The sequence below is a fragment of the Salmo salar genome, chromosome 07, assembly GCF_965601325.2.
Source record: "Salmo salar chromosome 07, fSalSal1, whole genome shotgun sequence".
NCBI classification, from domain to species: Eukaryota; Metazoa; Chordata; class Actinopteri; order Salmoniformes; family Salmonidae; genus Salmo; species Salmo salar.
In genome coordinates this window covers 34,250,047-34,268,693 of record NC_138297.1, presented here as the reverse complement: position 1 = coordinate 34,268,693, position 18,647 = coordinate 34,250,047, and the positions used below count along the sequence as shown (strand labels likewise).

The following is an 18,647-nucleotide window of genomic DNA, read 5'->3' as shown; positions in this document are numbered from 1 at the left end:
CGTGATCCTGGACAACACCCTGTCGTTCTCCACTAACATCAAGGCGGTGACCCGATCCTGTAGGTTCATGCTCTACAACATTCGCAGAGTACGACCCTGCCTCACTCAGGAAGCGGCGCAGGTCCTAATCCAGGCACTTGTCATCTCCCGTCTGGATTACTGCAACTCGCTGTTGGCTGGGCTCCCTGCCTGTGCCATTAAACCCCTACAACTCATCCAGAACGCCGCAGCCCGTCTGGTGTTCAACCTTCCCAAGTTCTCTCACGTCACCCCGCTCCTCCGCTCTCTCCACTGGCTTCCAGTTGAAGCTCGCATCCGCTACAAGACCATGGTGATTGCCTACGGAGCTGTGAAGGGAACGGCACCTCCATACCTTCAGGCTCTGACCAGGCCCTACACCCAAACAAGGGCACTGCGTTCATCCACCTCTGGCCTGCTGGCCCCCCTACCTCTGAGGAAGCACAGTTCCCGCTCAGCCCAGTCAAAACTGTTCGCTGCTCTGGCACCCCAATGGTGGAACAAGCTCCCTCACGACGCCAGGACAGCGGAGTCAATCACCTCCTTCCGGAGACACCTGAAACCCCACCTCTTTAAGGAATACCTAGGATAGGATAAAGTAATCCTTCTAACCCCCCCCCCCCTTAAAAGATTTAGATGCGCTATTGTAAAGTGGTTGTTCCACTGGATATCATAAGGTGAATGCACCAATTTGTAAGTCGCTCTGGATAAGAGCGTCTGCTAAATAACTTAAATGTTAACCTGTTAGGGCTAGGGGGCAGCATTGACACGGCTGGATAAAAAACATACCCGATTTAATCTGGTTACCACTCCTACTCAGTAACTAGAATATGCATATACTTATTACATATGGATAGAAAACACCCTAAATTTTCTAAAACTGTTTGAATGGTGTCTGTGAGTATAACAGAACTCAAATGGCAGGTCAAAACCTGAGAGATTCCTTTACAGGAAGTGGCCTGTCTGACCATTTCTGGAACTTCTTTGCCATCTCTATCATTTACTAAGGATCTCTGCTCTAACGTGACACTTCCCACGTCGTCCATAGGCTCTCAGAGCCCGGGAAAAAAGAGAATGTCGTCATTCCAGCCCCAGGCTGAAACACATTATCGCCTTTCTCAAGTGGCCCATCAAGAGACACTAGCTTATGCGCGTGACCCCGACCGCCCCCGCCTTTGGGATTTTTTCCTCTGTTTGCCGAAAAGGAGATTCCCTGTCGGAATATTATCGCTTTTCTACGAGAAAAATGACGTAAAAATTGATTTTAAACAGCGGTTGACATGCTTCGACGTACGGCAATGGAATACTTTGAATTTTATTGTCAGGAATTGCGCCAAGCGCGCGACACTTCTTTACTATTTCGGATAGTGTCTGGAACGCACGAACAAAACGCCGCTATTCGGATATAACGATGGATTATTTTGGACCAAACCAACATTTGTTATTGAAGTAGACGTCCTGGGTGTGCATTCTGACGAAGACAACAAAAGGTAATGACATTTTTATAATAGTAAATATGATTATGGTGAGTGCTAAACTTGCCGGGTGTCTAAATAGCGAGCCCGTGATGCCTGGGCTATGTACTTAGAATATTGCAAAATGTGCTTTCACCAAAAAGCTATTTTAAAATCGGACATATCGAGTGCATAGAGGAGGTCTGTATCTATAATTCTTAAAATAATTGTTATGCTTTTTGTGAACGTTTATCGTGAGTAATTTAGTAAAATGTTAGCGAATTCCCCGTAAGTTTGCGGGGGGTATGCTAGTTCTGAACGTCACATGCTAATGTAAAAAGCTGGTTTTTGATATAAATATGAACTTGATTGAACAAAACATGCATGTATTGTATAACATAATGTCCTAGGGTTGTCATCTGATGAAGATCATCAAAGGTGAGTGCTGCATTTAGCTGTCTTCTGGGTTTTGGTGACATTATATGCTGGCTTGAAAAATGGGTGTCTGATTATTTCTGGCTTGGTACTCTGCTGACATAATCTAATGTTTTGCTTTCGTTGTAAAGCCTTTTTGAAATCGGACAGTGTGGTTAGATTAACGAGAGTCTTATCTTTAAATGGCTGTAAAATAGTCATATGTTTGAGAAATTGAAGTAATAGGATTTTGAAGATTTTGAAAATCGCGCCACAGGCTGGCAGTGGCTGTTACGTAGGTGGGACGAATTCGTCCCGCCGGTCCCATAGAGGTTAAATGTAACCATTCAAACAGTTTTAGAAACTTTAGGGTGTTTTCTATCCAAATCAAACAATTATATGCATATTCTAGTTACTGGGCAGGAGTAGTAACCAGATTAAATCGGGTACGTTTTTTTATCCGGCCGTGCAAATACTGCCCCCTATCCCCAACAGGTTAACACCTTTTTGGTTACTACATACATCCATATACGTTATTCCATAGTTTTGATGTCGTCACTATTATTCTACAATGTAGTGTGTGTGTGTGTGTGTGTGTGTGTGTGTGTGTGTGTGTGTGTGTGTGTGTGTGTGTGTGTGTGTGTGTGTGTGTGTGTGTGGGGGCTGTGACGGTATGCATTTGTGCTATGTGTATGTGAATGTGTGTGGGTATTGTGTGAGAAATAAATAAAAAACAGAAATAGCTCATTTATTCAGAGCCTTTGCTTTGAGACTCAAAATTGAGCTCAGGTGCATTCTGTTTCCATCGATCATGCTTGAGATGTTTCTACAACTTGATTGTAGTCCACCTGTGGTAAATTCAATTGATTGGACATGATTTGGAAAGGCACACACCTGTCTATATAAGGTTGACAGTGCATGTCAGAGTATAAACCAAGCCATGAGGTCAAAGGAATTGTCTGTAAAGCTCATAGACTGGATTGTGTCGAGGCACAGATCTGGGGAAGGGTACCGAAACATTTCTGCAGCATTGAAGGTCCACAAGAACACAGTGGCCTCCATCATTCCTAAATGGAAGAAGTTTGGAACCACCAAGACTCTTCCTAGAGCTGGCCGCCTGGTCAAACTGAGCAATCGGGGGAGAAGGGCCTTGGCAAGGGAGGTGATCAAGAACCTGATGGTCACTCTGACAGAGCTCCAGAGTTCCTCTGTGGAGATGGGAGAACCTTCCAGAAGGACAACCATCTCTGCAGCACTCCACCAATCAGACCTTTATGGTAGAGTGGCCAGACCGAAGCCACTCCTCAGTAAAAGGCACATGACAGCCCACTTGGAGTTTGCCAAAAGGCACCTAAAGACTCTCAGAACATGAGAAACAAGATTCTCTGGTCTGATGAAACCAAGATTGAACTCTTTGGACTGATTGCCAAGCGTCACTTCTGGAGGGAACCTGGCACCATCCCTACGGGTTAGCATGGTGGTGGCAGCATCATGCTGTGGGGATGTTTTTCAGCAACAGGGACTTGGAGACTAGTCAGGATCGAGGGAAAGATGAACAGAGCAAAGTAAAGAGAGATCCTTGATGAAAACCTGCTTCAGAGCGCTCAGGACCTCAGACTGGGGCAAAGTTTCCCCTTTCAACGGGACAACAACCCTAAGCACACAGCCAAGATAACGCAGGAGTGGCTTCGGGACAAGTCTCTGAATGTCCTTGAGTGGCCCAGCCAGAGTGGCCCAGCCGGACCTGAACCTGATCGAACATCTCTGGAGATACCTGAAAATAGCTGTCCAGCGATGCTCCCCATCCAACCTGAAAGAGCTTGAGAGGATCTGCAGAGAAAAATGGGAGAAACTCCCCAAATACAGGTGGACCAAACATGTAGCTTCATACCCAAGAAGATTTGAGGCTGTAATCGCTGCCGAAGGTGCTTCAACAAAGTACTGAGTAAAGGGTCTGAATACTTATGTAAATGTGGTATTTCCGTTTTTTTTAAATATACATTTGCAAATATGTCTAAAAACCTGTTTCTGCTTTGTCATTATGGGGTATTGTGTGTAGATTGATGAGAAAGAAAAAATGATGTAATACATTTTAGAATAAGGCTGTAACGTAACAAAATTTGGAAAAAGTCAAGGGGTCTGAATACTATATTGTATATACCGTTAACAGGTGAAGCCTGCTCCAGAGCGTCTATTTCTCCTGTCCTCCTCCTCATGTTGCCCCCGCTGGACGCTCGGTGGTGGTGCTTCTTCTTGTTCTTTATCAGAATCTTACCCAGCAGCTCCTGGGGCGAGGGTAAGGGCTGAACAGGGATCAGCTATAGGAATGGAGAGATAATATAATACATTAGTAAAAAAGTTTAAGGGCTTATCTAGAACCAGCTCTTAAAGCAGGGATCATCAACTAGATTCAGCTGCGGGCCAATTTTATCTTGAGCGGCTGGTCGTGGGGGCCAGAACATAATTCCAAATAATTAGTTGACTGCAAATTACCCACAAAAATAATATATAATATTTAAAAAAATAATAATAATTTCAAACCTTGCTTACGATCACATGTCTCTCTACTTTGGGTGGGAATACTTGGGAATAGATAAACAAAAAAAAGGTATCACTTGAAACTGTCCTAAAGGATGGGACACAGCATAATGAACCAAAAAACATTCCTTACCCCAGGACACTTCATCAAAGCCTCACATAATTATGTTTATTACTTAGAGGCTCTTATTGTCCCATTATGCCAAAACATAAGCCTTTTTGTATGTCCCGTGAATAAACGTAGCAGTGCTATGAGTGCTCTTTTTTCTTCTTTTTTCTTTACTCTTTGTATTCTGGGGCAAGGAATGTTTTTTGGGATTTTCCAGTACCTCAGTCGAGCACCTGATTCCCCTTTTGTGTTTAAGCTGGGCTGAAGCGCGTTTGGGTACACTTTTTTACACCATAATGAATGTTGGTCATGTGCAGCAGGTGGCAGTCCTATCACCTCTGACCACAGAACATCTGCTGTCGTTTTCTGTTTCATTCCACCCAGCAGGTGCTCTACCACACAAGGTCGACGTCTGGTAAGGTGAGTCCCGCCCTTAAGAATCACCCCAACCCCAACCCTTGACCTCTAACCCCTAGCCAGGCCTACCGGGTATTTCTCTAGAGGGTCGATGAGGAGGGCATCGCCAAAAATAGTCCTACAATATTCCGCCATCTTGGCCTGCTGCTTCGCCCTGAGAGAGGGATGGTACGAGGGGAGGGGGACGAGAGAGAGAGAAAAAGAGAAAAATAATTATGGAATAAGAGAGAGATTGATTTTTAAGTTTTTCTTTCAATGAGCCATTCTCCTTATCACTACCCAGAATGATCACTCACGAGTCAACATGGTTTTCAAAGGAGAGGATTACGGGATAGGGAGAGGTCTTAAACGCACTTTCTGCTATTGCTTCAATCACCTCCTATAGGAGAGAGACAGAGAAGAGACAGGGAGAGTGTGAGAAAGAGAGAGGTCAAAAATAGAATTCCATTTCAGACACATCCAATAACATGTGTGGTTAAGAACCTTAAAGGGTATCTCCGTGGTCATGGTGAAGCCTTGTGTGATGCATACTGAACAGAAATATAAACACTTTCATAGATTTTACTGAATTACAGTTCATATAAGGAAACCAGTCAATTGAAATAAATTAATTAGGCCCTAATCCATGGATTTCACATGACTGGGAACACAGATATGCATCTGTTGGTCACAGATACCTTTAAAAAAAGGTAGGGGCGTGGATCAGTGTCCGGTGTGACCATTTGCTTCATGACGTGCTACACATTTCCTTCGCATAGAGTTGATCAGGCTGATTGTGGCCTGTGGAATGCTGTCCCACTCCTCTTCAATGGCTGTGTGAAGTTGTTGGATATGTAACTTTTATTTAACTAGGAAAGTCAGTTAAGAACAAATTCTTATTTACAATGACGGCCTACCCCGGCCAAACCCGGAGGGAACTGAAACACTCTGTCGTACAGGTCGATCCAGAGGATCCCAAACATGCTCAATATGTGACATGTCTGGTGAGTTTCCAGGACATGGAAGAACTGAGACATTTTCAGCTTCCAGGACTTGTGTACAGGTCCTTGCGTCATGGGGCCGTGCCTTATCATCCTGAAACATGAGGCGATGGCGGCAGATGAATGGGCCTCAGGATCTCGCCACGGTATCTCTGTGCATTCAAATATTCATTGATAAAATGCAATTGTGTACGTTGTCTGTAGCTTATGCCTGCCTATACCATAACCCCACCGCCACCATCTGGCACTCTGTTCACAACATTGACATCAGCAAACCACTTGCTCACACAACGCCATACACGTGGTCTGCAGTGTGAGGCCGGTTAGAAGTACTGCCAAATTCTCTAAAACGATGTTTGAGGCGGCTTATGGTAGAGAAATTAACATTCAATTCTCTGGCAACAGCTCCATTGGACATTCCTGCAGTCAGCATGTCAATTGCACGCTCCTTCAAAACTTAAGACATCTGTGGCATTGTGTTGTGTGACAAAAACTGCACATTTTAGAGTGGCCTTTTATTGTCCCCAGCAGAAGATGCACCTGTGTAATGATCATGCTGTTAAATCAGATTCTTGATATGCCACACCTGTCAGGTTGGTGGATTATCTTGGAAAAGGAGAAATGCTCACTAACAGAGATATATGTGCATATGGAAAATTTCAGGGATCTTTTATTTCAGCTTACGAAACACTTTACAGCTTATAAACACACATTACATGGTGCGTTTATATTTTTGTTCAGTGAAGAAGTAAACACACATACTGAACCCCCCCACCACTCTCACACACACACACACACACACACACACACACACACACACACACACACACACACACACACACACACACACACACACACACACACACACACACACACACACACACACACACACACACACACACCTTGAAGGGTATCTCAGTGGTCATGGTAAAGCCGTGCGTGATGTAAGGTTCTTCATCCTGGGGCCGTCCTTTCCAACAGTCCAGCTCTATACAGCGACAGCCGGTCAGCAACACCTGGCGATACATCTCCACCGATGACAGACCGGTCAACTGACCAACTGTGCGGTGAGGGGTAAGAATGACGTAAGAATGAGTGAGATGAGTGTGCGAGCAGCAAGTGTGTGTGTGTGTGTGTGTGTGTGTGTGTGTGTGTGTGTGTGTGTGTGTGTGTGTGTGTGTGGCATGTGTATCCATGTGCGGTGTGTATGCGTGTGGGTGAGAGGATACCTAGTCAGTTGCACAACTGAATGCATTCAACTGAAATGTGTCTTCCACATTTAACCCCTCTGAATCAGAGAGGTGCGGGGTGCTATCTGAATCGACGTCCATGTCATTGGCGCCTGGGGAGCAGTTGTTCTTGTGGATAAACTGCCTTGCTCAAGGGCAGAACGGTTGATTTTTCCATCTCCCCGGCTCAGGGATTCAAACCAGCGACCTTTCAGTTACTGGCCCAATGCTCTTAACCGCTAGGCTACCTGTGTGTGTGTGTGTGTGTGTGTGTGTGTGTGTGTGTGTGTGTGTGTGTGTGTGTGTGTGTGTGTGGCTGTGAGGTGCATACGTGTGTAGCTGTGAGGCTTGTCTGTGTGCATATCTCAGTGTGTGTGAACTTGTGACGTGTTTGCATGCATTTGAGCGTGTGCATTTGTGTGTGTGTCCGGGTGTCGGTCTGTGTGTGTACCTACCTGTGAGGTATGTGTTGTGTGAAGAGTTGATAAAGTAGTGGGACAGGGGCTGGTTCATATCATCTATGATGTCCAGTCTCTCTGGTGGGACGATGGTATTCTCCTCTCCTCCAAGATATTTACTGAACCCCATCAGACTGATCTGGTCTGGAGAGAGAGAGAGAGAGAGAGAGAGAGAGAAAGGGAAGGAGGGAGAGAAAGGAGGGAAGAGAGAAAGAGGGAGAGAGAGAAAGTGCAAAGAGAAGTGAGTGATCAAACACAAAAATAAAAACATACAGGTATCTGTGCAAACACATATACACACAACAACCACAAACACACTCTCTCTGCCCCCATTACCTCTCTCCAGCTGACTAGCGTTGCTCTCGTATTTCTCCATCAGTTGTCTGATCTGCTCTCTCTTCAGAGGAGGATAGAGGACCTCGTTGAGACGAGAGTCTCTCTGACGACGGTTTATGAAGTCTGTCAGCTGATCCAAGGAGAGGAACGGCTTTCCCCTAGAACCACTGGGGGGGGGGGGGGGGATTCGAGAGAAAATAGTATTGAGATTAGAATCTGGTGCAGTCTAGCATCACAACATTCTATTATGATGGCATCATAACATGTTATTTTGGTGTATGTGTGCGTTTGTTTGTTTGTGTGTGTGTGTGTGCGCAGGTTCATGCATTCGTGTGTGTGAGTGACTAACAGCTCGACAAAGATGCGTTCTATCTCTGGTCGTAGACAGAGACTGTGTAGAAAGCTCTGGAACATTTCCCATGTAAAATCATCTGGCTTAATGCCCTCCACCTACAGAGGGGGAGGGAGGGATGAAGGGAGAAGGAGAGAGGGAGGCAGGGAGAAAGAGTGAGAGAAGAGATAAAGTGTCAGTTGAAAGGCGTCTACACATCTATCAAACTACTGCAAACTAACTATTGATCTGTTGGGTAGTTTTCCCCGCAACACCAACTGGTGAAACTATGAACAACTATGTCCAGCTACGGCTACACATCATCAAGATTCTCTCAACAACTGTCTATAGATGGTTGGGTTGGCTTTAGTTCAATAGATGTGTAAAAGCCTTGACAGTCAGTTTACCAGCCCTTCTGTTATTGTATCAGCAGGGGGCAGAATGGGACAACAATAACACACACAGACCTGGTATGACCAGCTACATACAAAAGTTACCAGGGCAGCACACTATGTTGCCAAGGCACTGATGTGTGTGTGTTTGTGTATGTGTGTATTCATAGGGAGAAATGGTCTACGACTAAAGCCTCCGCACGCAATTTTACACCCAACTACGATGTTTGGTGCAGTATTTCTCAAGTGAAAAGATGAAAAAAGTGAGAAAAAAACCTCGAGTCATCTATCGTTGAATGACAACAAACACTTCATTGAAGAATCCCTACTGTTAACCAATGACCAACGAAGGTGCGAAGACTTCGGAACCAAACTTCGGCTTGAATTTGTGTGCACGAACAGCCGATAAAACCCTTGCCGAAAACCAAAACGTCACAAAATGTAATAATACAGTATATGCACAAACTGTTCTGAACTGTTTCAGATGGGAAGCATGCGGATGCCTTAAGGGACACCACGATATTGCGGAGGTAATGGGTTTGAACTTTGACCTTTGAACCTGACTTCGCAATGGTTTCAGCAGTTTACATATGCTGATCAGCTCTAGGGGCAACTTCATCCTACACCATATTTACTGATAGACATAAATGGAGGATTATGGATTAAGTTGATAACTGATAACTGTGCCAGACAGGTTAGAGATGAGGTTATTGGTTATAAATCAAGATATTGATTACCCTGATCAGACCACACTATTCCAACCACATGAAAAATGAAGGATTGTGGATCAATAATAATTTTACTGATAACTATGACAGAGGTGATTGATTATAGATTGATAGTTAATTAATTGATTGAGTGACTGATAGATTACCCTGTTGGTGACCAAACCACACTGCTCCAGCGCTGTCTCCACTCTCTTCTTATCAGAAAACATCTTAAGAATACTGAGAGAGAAAGAGGGAGGGAGGAAAAGAGGGAGAGGGGGAGGGAGGGAGAGAGGGAGACAGAGGGAGGCAGGGAGACAGAGGGAGGAAGATGAGGAGGGAGGGAAGAGAGAGCGAGAGAATTGTTCAGCATTGCTGATTTGGCAACACAATAATTTTTTGTCACGCCAATAAAGCATTTAAACTGAATTGAAATAGAGAGAGATGGAGGGGGAGAGAATGTGTTATCGTTAGGGTTAGGGTTAAAATTAGTTGAGCGGGATAGAGAGCGAGAAGGAGAGAAAGAGAGAGAGAAGGTAGAGAACAACAGAGGGAGAAAGTGAAACTGAGAAAAGAGGTAGAAAGGGGAAGTGGAAAGTCATGTCTGAGAACTATGTCAGGAATGGCAGAAGTGTGTATGTGTGTCTCACTTCTTCACTGGAATCTTTCCATCCTGATTCACCTGCAACTTTAACTTGGTGTACCTGAGAGAGAGAGAGAGAGAGAGAGAGAGAGAGAGAGAGAGAGAGAGAGAGAGAGAGAGAGAGAGAGAGAGAGAGAGAGAGAGAGAGAGAGAGAGAGAGAGAGAGAGAGAGAGAGAGAGAGAGAGAGAGAGAGAGAGAGAGAGAGAGAGAGAGAGAGAGAGAGAGAGAGAGAGAGAGAGAGAGAGAGAGAGAGAGAGAGAGAGAGAGAGAGAGAGAGAGAGAGAGAGCATAAAAAAACATGCTATTTCAGTATGAATAAGATGCACACCACACACACACAACTTACGCTTTGAGGAGGAAGGTGTTGCGAGATGCATTCTGAGACAGAATGTTTGTGGCCAGTTTAAACAGCTCCTCTGTCCACACCTGAACATACACACACACAGCGAACAATTATTATTAAGAACAGTGATACACACACAAACACACACACGATCAGCACTTACAATCATAACTGTAATACCACCCACAGTTTCATAAACACAAACCACAGACACAATATCACAAAGAACACAATCAGTGCAGGGACTGAGAGACACAGGCCATGTCCCAAATGGCACCCTATTCCCTATATAGTGCACTGCTTTTGACTAAAGCCCATAGGGCTCTGGTGAAAAGTAGTGCACTATGTAGGGAATAGGGTATCATTTGGGGGACACACAGAAGGGGAAAACAGAGAGAGTGGAGGGGGAAGGAAGGAGGGAGGGAAGAGGGAGATGAATGCAAACAAAAGAGAGGAGTGGAAGAGAGAAAGGAGGAGGGAACAAACAACAGGAACAGGTGAGCAGCTCAGTGTTAGAGGGAGAGAGGAGAGAAAGAGAGTGAGAGAAAAACAGAAACAGAATAAAACGTGAGAGGGGAGTGATAGATGGAGATTATATTTGTTTATTTGTTAGGTCAAGGAAGGAGGAAAGATGGAATGAAGAGACAAAGGTAACGATATAGAGAGGCAAGTGAGAGAGGGATTTGAGAGATGAGAGAGAGATAAGTCAAGGAAGGAAGGGAGAGAGAGTGAAGGGGACAGAGGTAGCGATAGGTGAGAGGAGAGAAGAGAGTGATAAAGGGGTGACAGGAGGGATGGATGATAGGAGAGGATAAAAGAAAGTGATAAAGGGGTGAGAGGAGATGAAAGGAGAGGAGGGAACCGAGTGAGAGGGATGAGACGAGAGGTCTTTCCATGGTAATTCAAGGAAGGAGGGAAGAGGGAGGAAAGGGGCGGAGGGAATGAGAAAAGAGTGAGAGGGATGATAGAAGAGAAGATAGTGATAGAGGGATGAGAGAAGATAGTGATAGAGGGATGAGAGGAGTGATGGATGAGAGGGGAGAAGAGAGAAAGGTATTTCCATGGTAACCTTGGCAGTGTCTTCCTGCATGGCCTGGAAGTTGAGGAAGGATACGTTGACCAGGTCATTGCCGTGGACAACCGTTACCAGCTTCCCCTCCACGGCAACACCCCCCTCGCCTGGTTTACCGAACCCCAAAACCTCTCTGACACGTGGGTCCTACAAGAGACGATAAAGAACACAAGAACTACACGCTAAAAACATGTAACAACACTTATAAACATGTTAACAACCGCAGCACTTCTGTTACTGAACCCAGTGCACCTCTTAATACACGGGTCCTATGGGAGAGGAAGTACAACACGTTAGTAAAATACAATATGCTAATAATATACTAACTACAAGCTAAGAACATACTAACTACATCATAACTACATATACATCAGTAACGCATCACTGACACACGGTCCTTCAACATACATACACAAACTAACAACATACCAACTACCATCGTCCTTCCCAGCTTTGGACATTTTTCTATACTTTACTGCTTATTCTCTATAAGAGGGATCATCAACTACACTGAAGAAAAATGTGTTGGTCCCATGTTTAATGAGCTGAAATAAAATATCCCAGAAATGTTCCATATGTACAAAAAGCTTATTTCTCTCTAATTTTGTGCACAAATCTGTTTACATCCCTGTTAGTGAGCACGTTGCCAAGACCTGACAGGTGTGGCATATCCAGAAGCTGACTAAACAGCATGATCATAACAGGTGCATCTTGTGCCGAGGACAATAAAAGGCCACTTTAAAAATAATTATTATAATAATAATTTCACCTTTATTTAACTAGGTAGGCTAGTTGAGAACAAGTTCTCATTTGCAACTGCGACCTGGACAAGAATAAAGCAAAGCAGTTCGATACATACAACAACACAGAGTTACACATGGAATAAACAAAACATACAGTCAATAATACAGTTGAAAAAAATCTATATACAGTGTGTGCAAATGAGGTAAGATAAGGGAGGTAAGGCAATAAATAGGCAATGGTGGCGAAGTAATTACAATATACCAATTAGACACTGGAGTGATTGATGTGCAGAAGACAAATGTGCAAGTAGAGATACTGGGGTGCAAAAGAGCAAGATAAATAAATAAATACAGTATGGGGATGAGGTAGTTGGACGGGGTATTTGCAGATGGGCTATGTACAGGTGCAGTGATCTGTGAGCTGCTCTGACAGCTGGTGCTTAAAGCTAGTGAGGGAGATACGAGTCTCCAGCTTCAGTGATTTTTACAGTTCGTTCCAGTCATTGGCAGCAGAGAACTGGAAGGAAAGGCGGCCAAAGGAGGAATAGGCTTTGGGGGTGACTAGTGAGATATACCTGCTGGAGTGCGTGCTACGGGTGGGTGCTGCTATGGTGACCAGTGAGCTGAGATAAGGCGGGGCTTTACCTAGCAGAGACTTGTAGATGACCTGGAGCCAGTGGGTTTGGCGACGAGTATGAAGCGAGGGCCAGCCAACGAGAGCGTACAGGTCACAGTGGTGGGTAGTATATGGGGCTTTGGTGACAAACGGATGGCACTGTGATAGACTGCATCCAATTTGTTGAGTAGAGTGTTGGAGGCCATTTTGTAAATGACGCCGAAGTCGAGGATTGGTAGGATGGTCAGTTTAACGAGGGTATGTTTGGCAGCACGAGTGAAGGATGCTTTGTTGCGAAATAGGAAGACGATTTTAGATTTAATTTTGGATTGGAGATGCTTAATGTGAGTCTGGAAGGAGAGTTTACAGTCTAACCAGACACCTAGGTATTTGTAGTTGTCCACATATTCTAAGTCAGAACCGTCCAGAGTAGTGATGATAGTCGGGCAGGCAGGTGCGGCCGGCGACCGGTTGAAGAGCATGCATTTAGTTTTACTTGCATTTAAGAGCAGTTGGAGGCCACGGAAGGAGAGTTGTATGGCATTGAAGCTCATCTGGAGGTTAGTTAATACAGAATGGTGTCGTTTGCATAGAGGTGGATCAGAGAATCACCAGCAGCAAGAGCGACATCATTGATGAGAGTCGGCCCGAGAATTGAACCCTGTGGCACCCCCATGGAGACCGCCAGAGGTCCGGACAACAGGCCCTCCGATTTGACACACTGAACTCTATCAGAGAAGTAGTTGGTGAACCAGGCGAGGCAGTCATTTGAGAAACCAAGGCTGTTTAGTCTGCCGATAAGAATGTGGTGATTGACAGAGACGAAAGCCTTGGCCAGGTCGATGAATACGGCTGCACAGTAATGTCTCTTATCGATGGCGGTTATGATATCGTTTCTGACCTTGAGTGTGGCTGAGGTGCACCCATGACCAGCTCTGAATCCAGATTGCATAGCGGAGAAGGTACGGTGGGATTCGAAATGGTCGGTAATGTGTTTATTAACTTGGCAGTCGAAAACCCTAGAAAGGCAGGGTAGGATAGATATAGGTCTGTAGCAGTTTGGGTCTAGAGTGTCTCCCCCTTTGAAGAGGGGGATGATTGCAGCAGCTTTCCAATCTTTGGGAATCTCAAACCGTACGAAAGAGAGGTTGAACAGGCTAGTAATAGGGGTTGCAACAATTTCGGCAGATATTTTTAGAAATAGAGGGTCCAGATTGTCTTGCCCGGTTGATTTGTAGGGGTCCAGATTTTGCAGCTCTTTCAGAACATCAGTTATCTGGATTTGGGTGAAGGAGAAATGGTGGAGGCTTGGGCGAATTTCTGTGGGGGGTGCCGGGCAGTTGACCGGGGTAGGGGTAGCCAGGTGGAAAGCATGGCCAGCCGTAGAAAAATGCTTATTGAAATTCTCAATTATCGTGGATTTATCGGTGGTGACAGTGTTTCCTAGCCTCAGTGCAGTGGGCAGCTGGGAGGAGGTGCTCTTACTCTCCATGGACTTTACAGTATCCCAGAACTTTTTTGAGTTTGTGCTACTGGATGCAAATTTCTGTTTGAAAAAGCTAGCCTTAGCTTTCCTAACTGCCTGTGTATATTGGTTCCTAACTTCCCTGAAAAGTTGCATATCACGGGGGCTATTCGATGCTAATGCCGTATGCAACAGGATGTTTTTGTGCTGGTCAACGGCAGACAGGTCTGGAGTGAATCAAGGGCTATATCTGTTCCTGGTTCTACATGTTTTTACTGGAGCATGCTTATTTAAGATGGTGAGGAGAGCTGTTGCCAGAGAATTGCATCTTCATTTCTCTACCATAAGCTGCCTCCAACGTCATTTATAGAGAATTTGGCAGTAACCACGTCAGCCCAGGACCTCCACATCTGGCTTCTTGAACTGTGGGACCATCTGAGGGGGGTGGGGGGGTTGTGCTGAGGAGTATTTCTGACTGTAACAAAGCCCTTTAGTCAGGAAAAACACATTCTGATTGGCTGGGCCTGGCTGCCAAGTTGGTGGGCCTATGCCCTCCAAGGCCCACCCATGGAGGCACCCCTGCCTAGTCATGTGAAATCCATAGATTAGGGTCTAATGAATTTATTTCAATTGACTGATTTCCTTAGATGAACTCTAACTCAGTAAAGTCTTTATTGAGCGGATGGTCAGGGGGCCGGAACATAATTACAAATAATTTGTAGACTGCAAACTGACAGCAAGAAGCCCAAACCAATATAATATTTGACTAAAATAGAGTCATTTAAAACCTTGCTTACATTTGTATAAGATCACGTGTCTCTCATTTCCAGAAAACTTGGGGGGCAAAATATTTGGCCCGCGGTCCACCAGTTGGGTAGTCCTACTCTATAAGATCTTGTCATTCTGTACTTCTGTTTATAATATAAACGTTATACTGTATGCATATGCAGGGATGTAACTTTGGTTTTAGAAGTAGGGGGGAGATAACATACAGTCGAAGTCAGAAGTTTACATACACCTTAGCCAAATACATTTAAACTCTGTTTTCCACAATTCCTGACATTTAATCCTAGTAAAAATTCCCTGTCTTAGGTCAGTTAGGATCACAACTTTATTTTAAGAATGTCAAATGTCAGAATAATAGTAGAGAGAATGATTTATTTCAGCTTTTATTTCTTTCATCACATTCCCAGTGGGTAAGAAGTTTACATACACTGAATTAGTATTTGGTAGCATTGCCTTTAAATTGTTTAACTTCGGTAAAACATATCAGGTAGCCTTCCAAAAGCTTCCCACAATAAGTTGGGTGAATTTTGGCCCATTTCAGGTTTGTAGGCCTCTTTGCTCGCACACACTTTTTTCAGTTCTGCCCACAAATTTTCTATGGGATTGAGGTCAGGGCTTTGTGATGGCCACTCCAATACCTTGACTTTGTTGTCCTTAAGCCATTTTGCCACAACTTTGGAAGTATGCTTGGGGTCATTGTCCATTTCGAAGACCCATTTGCGACCGAGCTTTAACTTCCTGACTGTTGTCTTGAGATGTTGCTTCAATATATCCACATAATGTTCCTTCCTCTTGATGCCATCCATTTTTTGAAGTGCACCAGTCCCTCCTGCAGCAAAGCACCCCCACAACATGATGCTGCCACTCCTGTGCTTCACGGTTGGGATGGTGTTCTTCAGCTTGCAAGCCTCCCCCTTTTTCCTCCAAACATAACGATGGTCATTATGGCCAAACAGTTCTATTTTTATTTCATCAGACCAGAGGACATTTCTCCAAAAAAGTACAATCTTTGTCCCCATGTGCAGTTGCAAACCGTAGTCTGGCTTTTGTATGGCGGTTTTGGAGCAGTGGCTTCTTCCTTGCTGAGGGGACGTTTTACTGTGGATATAGATACTTTTGTTCCTGTATCCTCACGCATCTTCACAAGGTCCTTTGCTGTTTATTCTGGGATTGATTTGCACTTTTCGCACCAAAGTACGTTCATCTCTAGGAGACAGAATGCGTCTCCTTCCTGAGCGGTATGACGGCTGCGTGGTCCCATGGTGTTTATACTTGCGTACTATTGTTTGTACAGATGAACGTGGCACCTTCAGGCATTTGGAAATTGCTCCCAAGGATAAACCAGACTTGTGGACGTCAACATTTTTTTCTGAGGTCTTGGCTGATTTCTTTTGATTTTCCCATGATGTCAAGCAAAGAGGCACTGAGTTTGAAGGTAGGCCTCTAAATACATACACAGGTACACCTCCAATTGACTCAAATGATGTCAATCAGCCTATCAGAATCTTCTAAATCCATTACATAATTTTCTAGAAATGTCCAAAATGTTTAAAGGCACAGTCAACTTAGTGTATGTAAACTTCTGACCCACTGGAATTGTGATACAGTGAATTATAAGTGAAATAATCTGTCTGTAAACAGTTGTTGGAAAAATTACTTTTGTCATGCACAATGTAGATGTCCTAACCGACTTGCCAAAACTATAGTTTGTTAACAAGAAACTTGTGGAGTGGTTGAAAAATGAAGTTTAATTACTCCAACATAAGTGTATGTAAACTTCCGACTTCAAATGTAGGTGTTCCTTTTGTCCATGTGGGAAAGGGCAGTGTGCAGTGCAATAGAGATTGCATCATCTGTAGATCTGTTGATGCGGTATGCAAATTGGAGTGGGTCTAGGGTTTCTGGGATAATGGTGTTGATGTGAGCCATGACCAGCCTTTCAAAGCTTTTCATGGCTACAGACGTGAGTGCTACGGGTTGGTAGTCATTTAGGCAGGTTACCTTGGCGTTCTTGGGCACAGGGAATATGGTGGTCTGCTTGAAACATGTTGGTATTACAGACAGGGAGAGGTTGAAAATGTCAGTGAAGACACTTGCCAGTTGGTAAACTCATGCTCGGAGTACACGTCCTGGTAATCGGTCTGGCCCCGCGGCCTTCCTAATGTTGATCTGTTTAAAGGTCTTACTCACATCGGCTGCGGAGAACGTGATCACACAGTCATCCGGAACAGCTGATGCTCTCATGCATGTTTCAGTGTTACTTGCCTCGAAGCAAGCATAGAAGTTATTTAGCTCATCTGGAAGGCTCGTGTCACTGGGCAGCTCTCAGCTCTGCTTCCCTTTGTAGTCTGTAATAGTTTGCAAGCCCTGCCACATCCGACGAGCATCGGCGCCGGTATAGTACGATTTGATCTTTGTCCTGTATTGACTCTTTTCCTGTTTGAAGGTTCGTCAGAGGGCATAGCGGGATTTCTTATAAGCTTCCGGGTTAGAGTCCCGCTCCTTGAAAGCGGCAGCTCTACCCTTTAGCTCAGTGCGAATGTTGCCTGTAATCCATGGCTTCTGATTGGGGTATGTACATACAGTCACTGATAAAGCCAGTGACTGATGTGGTGTACTCCTCAATGCCATCGGAAGAATTCCGGAACATATTCCAGTCTGTGCTAGCAAAACAGTCCTGTAGTTTTGCATCTGTTCATCTGACCACTTTTTTTATAGACCAAGTCACTGGTGCTTCCTGCTTAAATGTTTGCTTGTAAGCCGGAATCAGGAGGATAGAGTTATGGTCAGATTTGCAAAATGGAGGGCGAGGGAGAGCTTTCTACACGTCTCTGTGTGTGGAGTAAAGGTGGTCTAGAAATTGTTCCCTGTGGTTGCACATTTAACATACTGATAGAAATGTGGTAAAACTAATTTAAGTTTCCCTGCATTAATGTCACCGGCCACTAGGAGCGCCTCCTCTGGATGAGCGTTTTCCTGTTTGCTTATGGCGGAATACAGCTCAATGAGTGAGGTTTTAGTGCCAACCTCGCTCTGTGGTGGATGTAGACAGCTACGAAAAATGCAGATGAAAACTCTCTAGGTACAGGGGGTCTACAGCTTATCATGAGATACTTTACTTCAGGAGAGCAAAACTTTGAGACTTCCTTAGATATCTTTCACCAGCTTATGCATAGGCCCCTGCCTCATGTGTTACCAGAGGCTGCTGTTCTGTCTTGCCGATAGAGTGTATAACCCGCCAGCTGTATGTTCTTAATGTCGTCGTTCAGCCACAATTCGGTGAAACATAAGATATTACAGTTATTAATGTCCCGTTGGTAGGATATATGTGCTTTCAGTTCGTCCCATTTATTTTCCAGAGATTGAACGTTAGCTAGCAGAACGGAAGGCAAGGGCAGATTAGCCACTCGTCACATGATCCTCGCAAGTCACGCTGATCTTTTGCCTGGAAATCTCAGTTTCCTTCTCCAGCGAATTATGGGGATCGGGGCCTGGTCGGGTGTCTGCAGCATATCCCTCACGTTCGACTCAATGAAGAACTCCTCGTCCAATTTGAGGTGAATAATCCCAGTTCTGATGTCCAGAAGCTCTTTTC

At 44.6% G+C, this 18,647-nt stretch overlaps 1 protein-coding gene across 2 annotated transcripts in view; it reads right to left on the bottom strand.

Annotated features, from left to right (window-relative positions):
- Positions 1 to 18,647, bottom strand: part of LOC106591031 (1-phosphatidylinositol 4,5-bisphosphate phosphodiesterase beta-3) — a 127,580-nt gene that overhangs the window by 52,282 nt on the left and 56,651 nt on the right. For both annotated transcript variants that reach the window (XR_014392908.1, XM_045721871.2), the window contains exons 4-14: positions 11,440 to 11,589; positions 10,374 to 10,453; positions 10,034 to 10,087; positions 9,551 to 9,623; positions 8,303 to 8,403; positions 7,954 to 8,120; positions 7,615 to 7,761; positions 6,833 to 6,990; positions 5,247 to 5,329; positions 5,020 to 5,104; positions 4,048 to 4,204 (exon numbers count right to left, since the gene is read on the bottom strand). Coding sequence is in view for 1 of the 2 variants with exons in the window: in XM_045721871.2 (XP_045577827.2) it covers positions 4,048 to 4,204; positions 5,020 to 5,104; positions 5,247 to 5,329; positions 6,833 to 6,990; positions 7,615 to 7,761; positions 7,954 to 8,120; positions 8,303 to 8,403; positions 9,551 to 9,623; positions 10,034 to 10,087; positions 10,374 to 10,453; positions 11,440 to 11,589 (1,255 nt within the window). In the remaining variant the exon portion in view is untranslated. The remainder of the gene's footprint in view (positions 1 to 4,047; positions 4,205 to 5,019; positions 5,105 to 5,246; positions 5,330 to 6,832; positions 6,991 to 7,614; positions 7,762 to 7,953; positions 8,121 to 8,302; positions 8,404 to 9,550; positions 9,624 to 10,033; positions 10,088 to 10,373; positions 10,454 to 11,439; positions 11,590 to 18,647) is intronic.